At 39.5% G+C, this 12,653-nt stretch overlaps 1 protein-coding gene across 1 annotated transcript in view; it reads left to right on the top strand.

The window, feature by feature from the left end:
* fancm (FA complementation group M) overlaps positions 1-12,653 on the top strand; it is a 76,115-nt gene that overhangs the window by 38,045 nt on the left and 25,417 nt on the right. The window contains exons 6-12 of the mRNA XM_034194861.1: positions 1,404-1,536; positions 7,728-7,820; positions 8,016-8,120; positions 8,892-9,088; positions 10,510-10,716; positions 12,081-12,321; positions 12,443-12,591. Of these exons, the coding sequence (XP_034050752.1) occupies positions 1,404-1,536; positions 7,728-7,820; positions 8,016-8,120; positions 8,892-9,088; positions 10,510-10,716; positions 12,081-12,321; positions 12,443-12,591 (1,125 nt within the window). The remainder of the gene's footprint in view (positions 1-1,403; positions 1,537-7,727; positions 7,821-8,015; positions 8,121-8,891; positions 9,089-10,509; positions 10,717-12,080; positions 12,322-12,442; positions 12,592-12,653) is intronic.

The following is a 12,653-nucleotide window of genomic DNA, read 5'->3' as shown; positions in this document are numbered from 1 at the left end:
ATCAAAGTTTGTCAGGTGATCGTGAGTGCCAGTCTGCACCTCACCTTCAAATAGGAGAGTGATTGGGGCATGTTTGATTAAGATAACTGTGATTTTCAACATTAAAATTAAATGGCCACAAAATTTGTAACATGGATCAGATCTGGATCAAACTTTGTCAGTCAATAGAGGACACCATCCTACGTAACAGTCTCAGATATAAATGAAATTTCATGTTTTTTGACAGAGTTATGAATTTTTGAAAATTCATTCAGTGATAAAGATAGGGATTTTTGCTGACCTATGACCTTGAAAATTGAATCAGTTCTTGCCTATCAGGATATGAATTTTCAGTAAAAAAAAAAAAAAATAAATCATAACAATATATGAAAACTTGTGGGCTCCAGGGTGTTCACAATCAGACAGACAAATGGGCAAAAACATAACCTTCTCCAACTTTGTTGGTGGAGGTAATAAAGACCAAATAATGAAGAGAGAGAATGATGATCACTAAAACTAAAACAAAGTGAACATCTAATTTAACTGTTTACTAAATTCTTCTGGGTGAACTATCCCACATTTTTTATAAAATAATGTTTAAAGGTTCATTGTTTTTCTGATTTAAATTTATTTAAGTTATTAATCTAAAAAAGCCTTTTTGCTTTCTTTCATTGGCTACATTATTTAATAAAATAGACATTCTAGTAATACAAATAATATTGTTTTTATTTGCAGGGGTGGTGGCCAAGTGGTTAATGCGCTTGGTTTCAGTTCGGAAGGTTCTGGGTTCAAATCCCACCCCTGCCACATTTCTCCATGTAATGTGGAGTTGCATCAGGAAGGGCATCCGGCGTAAAACCTGTGCCAAATCAACATGCAGATCCACCTTGGATTTGCTGTGGTGACCCCGAGTACAAACAAGGGAGAAGCCGAAGGGACTTACTTTTTTTTTTTTATTATTATTTAACATGTTGAAAGTGCACATTTATTTATTATAGACACACTAATGAAGCAAAAAAAATCAATAAATCACATTTATGGGGCTTAAAGCTTGTAATCATAAACATAATTATCTGTAATATTAGACTTTTTTAAAATGAGCATTTTGATAATCCAGATTTATTCCCTGCCATTAGCAGGATATGCACAGGATTCGTGGCCATAATGGCATAAAAACTACTGCATGTTCAGCTCTGAAATTTAGGGTTCTGATAGATGCAAGTGAACTGAACCTCGTATTTTGGGCCATGTTGACATCTTTGAACATAACTGGCAGCTATTCTTTTGTATATTAGCCCAAATAGGAATGTTGCCAGAGTGGGTCTGGGCTTGTTCGGCCATGCACATGTAAAGGAGGCCTTTTGTTTGCATGTGATTTAAGATGTAATTATTTTGCACGGTCTGAGAGTATTTTTCTGTGACAGGGTCCACAGCAGGGAATGCTGGAGGGCGACTTTGCGATCTGCATCAGCCTGTACCATGGCTACGAGCTCCTGATGCAGATGGGGCTGCGCTCACTCTTCTTCTATGTCCAGAGCATCATGGACGGTTCCAGAGGTTTGTTTCTCCGAATTTATTAACAAATGGCAATAATAATGATGGCTTTAGATGATCTGTATGGACTCTTTATCGTGTAGAATCATTTGGAATTTTTTTTTTTTTTGGTAATGTTATATAAGGGTCTGAAATCCAAGATGGCTTCCATTTAGCAATGATGCAATACCGTTACTAATACACAATATAATTACAAACAAAGTATCTAAATATAGGTTTTCTGACACAAGGAAACCAGTGGAATCATCAAACTTAGGCCAAAGTTATCATTTACATGCCTAATTTCAAGGTTGCATACAAATGTTCTTTGAACAACAAGCACCGCAGAGAGGGCGCCAGTGGACCTCCGTCTGCAGGTCATCTCCACCTTAAAGACACTAACCACACGTTTGAGGACAAGGAAGTTAAAATCTTAGCCAGAGAGAAGAAATGGTTTGAGAGAGGGGTCAAGGAGTCATTTTATGTGAAACTGTTGAAACCCAGCCTTAACCAGGGAGAGGGTCTGAGACATGCTTTGTCCCCTATTTACAATGGGGTACTCAGGTCAAAGCAGTTTCAGTCTTTTGTTCATGGTAATGAGTCATGCACGTCATTAGGAGAGTCCCCAGGGGAGCCATCAAGAGAGGCGTCCGTCCCATCATTTGGAGGGGCAGCTGCCCTGCTCTACTGGTGGTTGGCTCTCACTGCGGTATTGTATCACTTCCTGTTCCGGAGCACAGCGGTGTTTTGCTGTATCTGTTAGCTGTTTAATCTGCGCAGTTAGATTGATCTAGTTAGCTAGATTACGATTTGTTTCCCAGTGTAATCTTTACGTGCCTTAACTAAAGCACTCCTTCTGCTGAATCACCTCTAAATTATTTACACATTATTCACTTTGCGTGTTTTTAGGAATCCGCTAGCTTAGCGTAGCTACTAGCTCTTAGCCGATTTAGCATGGCGGCTTCTCCTGTCTCTCCCGCACTTTTCTGCTCTGGGTGTGAAATGTTTAGTTATTCCTCGGCCTCCTTTAGCAGTAATGGTACTTGTAATAAGTGTAGCTTATTTGTAGCTTTGGAGGCCAGGCTGGGCGAATTGGAGACTCGGCTCCGCACCGTGGAAAATTCTACAGCTAGCCAGGCCCCTGTAGTCGGTGCGGACCAAGGTAGCTTAGCCGCCGTTAGTTACCCCCTGGCAGATCCCAAGCAGCCGGGAAAGCAGGCCGACTGGGTGACTGTGAGGAGGAAGCGTAGCCCTAAACAGAAGCCCCGTGTACACCGCCAACCCGTTCACATCTCTAACCGTTTTTCCCCACTCGACGACACACCCGCCGAGGATCAAACTCTGGTTATTGGCGACTCTGTTTTGAGAAATGTGAAGTTAGCGACACCAGCAACCATAGTCAATTGTCTTCCGGGGGCCAGAGCAGGCGACATTGAAGGAAATTTGAAACTGCTGGCTAAGGCTAAGTGTAAATTTGGTAAGATTGTAATTCACGTCGGCAGTAATGACACCCGGTTACGCCAATCGGAGGTCACTAAAATTAACATTAAATCGGTGTGTAACTTTGCAAAAACAATGTCGGACTCTGTAGTTTTCTCTGGGCCCCTCCCCAATCGGACCGGGAGTGACATGTTTAGCCGCATGTTCTCCTTGAATTGCTTGCTGTCTGAGTGGTGTCCAAAAAATGAGGTGGGCTTCATAGATAATTGGCAAAGCTTCTGGGGAAAACCTGGTCTTGTTAGGAGAGACGGCATCCATCCCACTTTGGATGGAGCAGCTCTCATTTCTAGAAATCTGGCCAATTTTCTTAAATCCTCCAAACCGTGACTATCCAGGGTTGGGACCAGGAAGCAGAGTTGTAGTCTTACACACCTCTCTGCAGCTTCTCTCCCCCTGCCATCCCCTCATTACCCCATCCCCGTAGAGACGGTGCCTGCTCCCAGACTACCAATAACCAGCAAAAATCTATTTAAGCATAAAAATTCAAAAAGAAAAATAATATAGCACCTTCAACTGCACCACAGACTAAAACAGTTAAATGTGGTCTATTAAACATTAGGTCTCTCTCTTCTAAGTCCCTGTTGGTAAATGATATAATAATTGATCAACATATTGATTTATTCTGCCTAACAGAAACCTGGTTACAGCAGGATGAATATGTTAGTTTAAATGAGTCAACACCCCCGAGTCACACTAACTGTCAGAATGCTCGTAGCACGGGCCGGGGCGGAGGATTATCAGCAATCTTCCATTCCAGCTTATTAATTAATCAAAAACCCAGACAGAGCTTTAATTCATTTGAAAGCTTGTCTCTTAGTCTTGTCCATCCAAATTGGAAGTCCCAAAAACCAGTTTTATTTGTTATTATCTATCGTCCACCTGGTCGTTACTGTGAGTTTCTCTGTGAATTTTCAGACCTTTTGTCTGACTTAGTGCTTAGCTCAGATAAGATAATTATAGTGGGCGATTTTAACATCCACACAGATGCTGAGAATGACAGCCTCAACACTGCATTTAATCTATTATTAGACTCTATTGGCTTTGCTCAAAAAGTAAATGAGTCCACCCACCACTTTAATCATATCTTAGATCTTGTTCTGACTTATGGTATGGAAATAGAAGACTTAACAGTATTCCCTGAAAACTCCCTTCTGTCTGATCATTTCTTAATAACATTTACATTTACTCTGATGGACTACCCAGCAGTGGGGAATAAGTTTCATTACACTAGAAGTCTTTCAGAAAGCGCTGTAACTAGGTTTAAGGATATGATTCCTTCTTTATGTTCTCTAATGCCATATACCAACACAGTGCAGAGTAGCTACCTAAACTCTGTAAGGGAGATAGAGTATCTCGTCAATAGTTTTTCATCCTCATTGAAGACAACTTTGGATGCTGTAGCTCCTCTGAAAAAGAGAGCTTTAAATCAGAAGTGTCTGACTCCGTGGTATAACTCACAAACTCGTAGCTTAAAGCAGATAACCCGTAAGTTGGAGAGGAAATGGCGTCTCACTAATTTAGAAGATCTTCACTTAGCCTGGAAAAAGAGTCTGTTGCTCTATAAAAAAGCCCTCCGTAAAGCTAGGACATCTTTCTACTCATCACTAATTGAAGAAAATAAGAACAACCCCAGGTTTCTTTTCAGCACTGTAGCCAGGCTGACAAAGAGTCAGAGCTCTATTGAGCTGAGTATTCCATTAACTTTAACTAGTAATGACTTCATGACTTTCTTTGCTAACAAAATTTTAACTATTAGAGAAAAAATTACTCATAACCATCCCAAAGACGTATCGTTATCTTTGGCTGCTTTCAGTGATGCCGGTATTTGGTTAGACTCTTTCTCTCCGATTGTTCTGTCTGAGTTATTTTCATTAGTTACTTCATCCAAACCGTCAACATGTTTATTAGACCCCATTCCTACCAGGCTGCTCAAGGAAGCCCTACCATTATTTAATGCTTCGATCTTAAATATGATCAATCTATCTTTGTTAGTTGGCTATGTACCACAGGCTTTTAAGGTGGCAGTAATTAAACCATTACTTAAAAAGCCATCACTTGACCCAGCTATCTTAGCTAATTATAGGCCAATCTCCAACCTTCCTTTTCTCTCAAAATTCTTGAAAGGGTAGTTGTAAAACAGCTAACTGATCATCTGCAGAGGAATGGTCTATTTGAAGAGTTTCATTCAGGTTTTAGAATTCATCATAGTACAGAAACAGCATTAGTGAAGGTTACAAATGATCTTCTTATGGCCTCGGACAGTGGACTCATCTCTGTGCTTGTTCTGTTAGACCTCAGTGCTGCTTTTGATACTGTTGACCATAAAATTTTATTACAGAGATTAGAGCATGCCATAGGTATTAAAGGCACTGCGCTGCGGTGGTTTGAATCATATTTGTCTAATAGATTACAATTTGTTCATGTAAATGGGGAATCTTCTTCACAGACTAAAGTTAATTATGGAGTTCCACAAGGTTCTGTGGTAGGACCAATTTTATTCACTTTATACATGCTTCCCTTAGGCAGTATTATTAGACGGTATTGCCTAAATTTTCATTGTTACGCAGATGATACCCAGCTTTATCTATCCATGAAGCCAGAGGACACACACCAATTAGCTAAACTGCAGGATTGTCTTACAGACATAAAGACATGGATGACCTCTAATTTCCTGCTTTTAAACTCAGATAAAACTGAAGTTATTGTACTTGGCCCCACAAATCTTAGAAACATGGTGTCTAACCAGATCCTTACTCTGGATGGCATTACCCTGACCTCTAGTAATACTGTGAGAAATCTTGGAGTCATTTTGATCAGGATATGTCATTCAAAGCGCATATTAAACAAATATGTAGGACTGCTTTTTTGCATTTACGCAATATCTCTAAAATCAGAAAGGTCTTGTCTGAGAGTGATGCTGAAAAACTAATTCATGCATTTATTTCCTCTAGGCTGGACTATTGTAATTCATTATTATCAGGTTGTCCTAACAGTTCCCTAAAAAGCCTTCAGTTAATTCAAAATGCTGCAGCTAGAGTACTGACGGGGACTAGAAGGAGAGAGCATATCTCACCCATATTGGCCTCTCTTCATTGGCTTCCTGTTAATTCTAGAATAGAATTTAAAATTCTTCTTCTTACTTATAAGGTTTTGAATAATCAGGTCCCATCTTATCTTAGAGACCTTGTAGTACCATATCACCCCAATAGAGCGCTTTGCTCTCAGACTGCAGGCTTACTTGTAGTTCCTAGGGTTTGTAAGAGTAGAATGGGAGGCAGAGCCTTCAGCTTTCAGGCTCCTCTCCTGTGGAACCAGCTCCCAATTCAGATCAGGGAGACAGACACCCTCTCTACTTTTAAGATTAGGCTTAAAACTTTCCTTTTTGCTAAAGCTTATAGTTAGGGCTGGATCAGGTGACCCTGAACCATCCCTTAGTTATGCTGCTATAGACGTAGACTGCTGGGGGGTTCCCATGATGCACTGTTTCTTTCTCTTTTTGCTCTGTATGCACCACTCTGCATTTAATCATTAGTGATCGATCTCTGCTCCCCTCCACAGCATGTCTTTTTCCTGGTTCTCTCCCTCAGCCCCAACCAGTCCCAACAGAAGATTGTCCCTCCCTGAGCCTGGTTCTGCTGGAGGTTTCTTCCTGTTAAAAGGGAGTTTTTCCTTCCCACTGTAGCCAAGTGCTTGCTCACAGGGGGTCGGTTTGACCGTTGGGGATTTACATAATTATTGTATGGCCTTGCCTTACAATATAAAGTGCCTTGGGGCAACTGTTTGTTGTGATTTGGCGCTATATAAAAAAATTTATTGATTGATTGATTGATTAGGAGGGTGCTAACTAGAGCACAGTAGGTGCTAATTAGAGCTATTGTTTGCTATTGTCACTAGCCTATAGCAGTCTGCCTCTCGGTAGGAGGGGTCTGGTTAGGTTTAAAACTCCAGCTTTTGTGGCTTCTGTTTATTCTTCACTACAAAAGTCAAGACAGACCTCAGACTACCAGAGCAAGAATTTTAGCTGAGGAAGCTTCTGCGATTTGTAGCGAAACGTCCTCGCGTCAAGCAACCCAGTTCAGTCGAAGATTCAAGCTTCTCTACTATGGAAACCACCTGGACAACTGAGAGCCTACACAGAATCTCTAGATACAGTTTTACAAGGAATAGAAACTGGAAATATATATATATATATATATATATATATATGTATGTATGTATGTATGTATGTATGTATATGTATGTATGTATGTATGTATGTATATATATGTATGTATGTATGTATGTATGTATATGTATGTATGTATGTATGTATGTATATGTATGTATGTATGTATATATATGTATGTATGTATGTATGTATGTATATATATGTATGTATGTATGTATGTATATGTATAGGAACCAGATTTATATAAACTGTAATGTCAAATTTATGCATTCTTTGTATCACGGAAGCCATCTTTGATTTCAGGGCGTTAGAATGCAAAATGGCATTTTTTTTTATTTTTATTTTTATGTTTACATCATATTCTATCAGAATCAGGTGACTTTTTGCTGTTACCCACACACATACACACACACACAAATTTTAATTTTGTGACAAATGAGCCTACACTATTTGGCGACCCCGAGTGCAAAACCAGGGAGCAGCCGAAGGGACTTACAATTAAAGTGGACGTTTGATAGCAGCGCTTTACGTTCTTTGTTTGTCCCAGAGATGTCCAGGGCCCGGAACGAGCTCCAGAGGACTCCCAATTTCATGGACTTATACCACGAGATGGAAGCAATGTTCATGAAGCCGTCTGCTGGTGCGTGAGCACACGTTCGTGTCACATCGAGCCAAAGTCTTATATTTGTCTAGGCGTGAATGTCCTTCACATGGATGTGAAGGCATTTTGCAGAGCTGTTATCATATCTCTTCATCTTTCCAATAAAATGGCTCAATTTCCAAGAAGCTTTAAATGTTTCAGAGAAATTGTTGATAGCTTGTGTTTGACTCCTAGGTCCAGATGAGCCTTTTATTTACAGTCACCCCAAACTGAAGAAACTGGAGGAGGTGGTGCTGCAGCACTTCAGGTTTTGGACTGAGAGCTCAGCGGACAGTAATGGTGATTTTATTGATTATATCAGTGCTGTGATGTCATTCTGACATTAGTGAGTGGTCTGAGTTAATGCTGGATTAAGTCATATGTAAATGCATTATTTACTGGAGAGATTACATGTGACTGGAGCAGGTATAAGGAGCGCTGACAGACCAAATGAACCATTTGGGGAGGTATTGATGTGTCGTTCTGTTCTAGGAACAGTTTCCAAGTGCATTTTTGTAAGAAACCATAACGTGTGAAAGCGTCACTTTTGACCTTTGATCCCAATGAATGACCGTTGGCAAATGGGCTACATGCACAGTCACTTCTGCTTCCCACATAGTGCTGCTCCATTGTTTCCCATTCAACAGTGATAACATTCTACGATCCCTGCCTGTAAGAGTTTCCAAAAATTTAACATCACCAATGTTTATCAGACTTATTTTTTTTTTTTTACCTGTGATGCCAGTGACACTGACCTTTGGCAATACAAACCCTTTAAGGTCAATTCTGGGGTTGACCGTCATCCACACACCAAGTTTGTGATGTGGGTGACCTGGGAGTTGTAGGGGACAGACACACAGACAGGTGGTGTAGTGTTGTGATATTTCTCTTTACTCAATACTGCAACAATGTCTAAACAAAATTTAGACTCTGTAGCTCTCTGGAAATCACCTGACCATCCTATCCCTTATGGACCATAGCTGAAAACTTGCTGTTTTATTTTTCTCAGGGAGAAGCTTAAAATGTCATCAGTCCTGCCTTCTCACTCTCTTCTGTCTCACTGACTTGCAGGATCAGATCCCGCTGTGGGCAGTAGACCTAAGGAAGTCAGCACGCGCGTGATGATATTTTCATCATTCCGCGAGAGCGTACAGGAGATCGCAGCCATGTTAAACTGCCATGCACCACTGATCAGGGTCATGACTTTTATGGGCCAGGCTTCAGCAGGGAAAGGGGTCAAAGGGTTCACCCAGAAGGAACAACTGGAGGTACAGACTGTCTGCTGTAATCTTGTTATTTCAGGCCTTCCTTCCTTTTTATTTTTATTTATAATGCAACATGTAAGACTCTTAGTAAAATGGGATGATTTGTTGTTTAGAAGCTCTACCCTGCACAGCTTCCTCAGTCATATTGATGTTTTTTTTTTCATACAAAAAACAGAAATCAAGTTGATGTATTTGTTTCAGCAAAAGAAAGAGTCATTACTAAACTATAGACAAAAATCTTTATTAGTATAATATTCCTCTCTTCACCGTTCAGCTGTCTGTTCACATTTGAGATATACTTTTTTTCATTCCCTTTAGTTGGAATCATTTCCATTTTCAGGTAAATTGGCCTCATTTTATTTAACAAGTATATTAAATTAAATGTTATATAGCAATTTTTATTTCTTTCCAACATCTTATGAATACGTAAAATGTGTAACCACTTTTCAACATAAAATACGCAATTTTTTTGTATGTATTTATTTTTTTGTTGTTGTTGAAAACAATCTCTTTTAAATGGTCTCCAGCTGTTTTTCATAAAAATAAAAAAAAGTTTGATTCATCAGGTTTTTATCAAATATTTAATTTTGAAGTAATCATCAGTAACACTCTGTGTTATGTATTTGTACATGTAAAGAAATCAAGTATTTTTCTTTCTGATTTTGGTAATTACGTTTGTAATATTACCACTGATAAGTTTCTTCAGTGTCATTTAATAAAATGGGCGCTTCACATTCAACAGTTAGAAACGCATGTATCATTTAATTTTTACTTTAATAGGAATTTTTGGACACTACATTAGCATTTTTTAATGGCCCAATAATGGGAAAAAAATCCTTCAAATACTTTGTTGTAATCAAACTTCTAGATTGGCTATAACACTTGTTCAGTACTGTAAATATACATTTTTCCTGATCTGTCTCCTGAGTTATACTAAATGTGGTACTGTATATTAAAAAGAGACCATATTGTCAAATTATAAAGCAAGCATTTTTGTGTGACCCATTAATACATTATGTTGCCACCACATGTTAGATTAGATAGACCTTTATTGATCCCTTGGGAAGACTCCTTCAGGGAAACTGAGGTTCCAGCAGCATTGTATATCAGCACACAGGGCAAGAAGCACACAGTATCAAAAGTGAAAGTAAAACAACCAAAACAGTTTTCAAATATAAATATAAGTACACAAATCTAAATACCAGACATACTGATCAGTACTGGTTTACTGGCAATCACTGTTCTTCTCCTTCCCATCCTCTGTCTTCCTGTTGCTTCTTCTCCCCCTGAGTGAGTGTGTATGTATACAAGTGTATATTTAAGTACTGCTGCATTTACTGCATGCACTTTTAGCTTGTGACAGGCTGACATCACCAGGCAGGATCAATTAAACAGTTTATTGCAAACACTTTTTCTGTTGCCAGGTGGTGCATAGGTTCCGACAGGGAGGCTTCAACACGCTGGTTTCAACGTGTGTTGGGGAGGAGGGTTTAGATATCGGAGAGGTGGACCTCATTGTTTGCTTTGATGCACAGAAGAATCCCATACGCCTGGTGCAGCGAATGGGACGTACCGGACGCAAGCGGCAGGGACGCATCGTCGTCATCCTAGCTGAGGGACGGGAGGAGAGGGTGAGCGTTTTTCTGTGCACTTTGATCAACAAAATCAAAAATCGTTAAACCACTTACTCTCAAATGTTTTATAGCACCAGTTATGGTTCTAGGCCATTTCCACCTGGACATTTCCCCCCTAGGTTGTTTCACCCCAGGCCCCCCCGCCCCCCGTATGTTTTATTTGTACTACATTGTATTTACCTTTCAAACTGTACATATGATAGTAAATATAAACCAAACATATTCCTGTTTTACTGGGACTTTATTTGTAATAACTAAATATTTACAAAACAAGCATGAAAAATTGACATTACTATGTGATAATTACAATTTGTCTAACAATCAACTAGCAAGGATATGTGACCTTTACAAAACTAAAGTGTAAGTGTGCTTCATTTATGATGCAACATCTACATTCCCTTGTGATACAACATATCTACATTCCCTTAAGCCCAATTGTTACTTTCTGATAGCTTTAATTAGTTAAACAGAGGGAGCCGGGGGGTGACCGCAGGAGAAAAGGGCTGGGGGGAAATGACCTAGGGGGGAAAGGGGCGGGTTGAACTGGGGCGAAGTGTCCTGGAGAAAATACCCTGATACCCCACTGATACGCTATACTTCTAAAATATGAAAATTTTCCTCTGTTAATTTTCAGTTCTTTATTGAAAATTTTGGGGGCGATATGTTTACAATTTTTAGCCCATGTGTATGTGAACATCTGGCCTCAGCCACCCTGGGTTGGGATTTCCTTTCAGCAGTGTTGCCAAAGTAACTTCGAAAAGTTACTTTTTTACAACCCCAATACAAAGTTGAGATGTGTGAAATGTAAATAAAAACAGAATACAATGATTTGCAAATCTTCTTCAACCTATATTCAATTGAAAACACCACAAAGACAAGATATTAATGTTCAGACTGATAAACTTTATTGTTTTTGTGCAAATATCTGCTCATTTTGAAACGGATGCCTGCAACATGTTTCAAAAAAGCTGGGACAGTGGTATGTTTACCACTGTGTTACATCACTTTTCCTTCTGACAACACTCAATAAGCGTTTGGGAACTGAGGACACTAACTGTAGAATCTTTGTAGGTGGAATTCTTTAAGAGTAACCAAGTCAATTTAACTTGGTTACGCTTAAGATTGAGTAATCAGCAAAGTAACTAATAGTTACTTTTCTGAGTATTCAATCTTAAAAATAACCAAGTTAGATTACGAGTTACTTTATTAGTTACATTCAGCAGCTGCTGACAAGTTGTAAGCAGCTGCTAATGAAGTAACTGTAAAAAGTAACTAATAAAGTAACTTTTCAAAGTTACTTTAGCAACACTACCTTCCAGTATGAAAAAATCATCTACACCACATTGTTAACCCTTTCTCAGACCTACAATCAGAGCCAGAGCAACAAGCGGAGCGTGTACAAGTCCATCATCAGCAACACAAGCGGGTTCCACATGTACCCCAATAGCCCTCGCATGCTTCCTGATGCGTTCAACCCAAGTTTGCATAAGATGCATATTACATGTGGTCAGTTTGACCACCGAGAGAGCAGCAGACGGTCTGTCAGGGGTCGACGGTCTCACTCCGAGAGGCGAAACTCACTCATTCACCCCCAAAACCTGAGTAAGTGAACAAGCTCAAGAAAGTTTTGGTTAATCTTTAGAGGTGGAGCAAATTAGCATTTTGGATTCATGAATATGAAAAACATGGCTGACACTAAGCTTCTATGCGTGTGTTGTTGTAGTCCAACATGGCATTGGATCATCGGATGGTTTTCTGAGCAACACAGAGTATTCCATATGGGAGTCCACCATGAAGCTGGATGAAAGTGAAGTTCATTCTGTTCTGCAGCAGTCCCACTTCGTGTCTCTACCCAATGACCTGCCATCTGAGGTTTGTTTGTTTAATCTTCTGGGTTGAAAATTGTGGATGAAAAAACATGAATAGTTCTTACT

The sequence above is a fragment of the Thalassophryne amazonica genome, chromosome 19 (assembly GCF_902500255.1).
Source record: "Thalassophryne amazonica chromosome 19, fThaAma1.1, whole genome shotgun sequence".
In the NCBI taxonomy this organism is placed as follows: domain Eukaryota; kingdom Metazoa; phylum Chordata; class Actinopteri; order Batrachoidiformes; family Batrachoididae; genus Thalassophryne; species Thalassophryne amazonica.
Note: the sequence above shows the minus strand (reverse complement) of the source record. Positions and strands in the feature narration are given on the sequence as shown.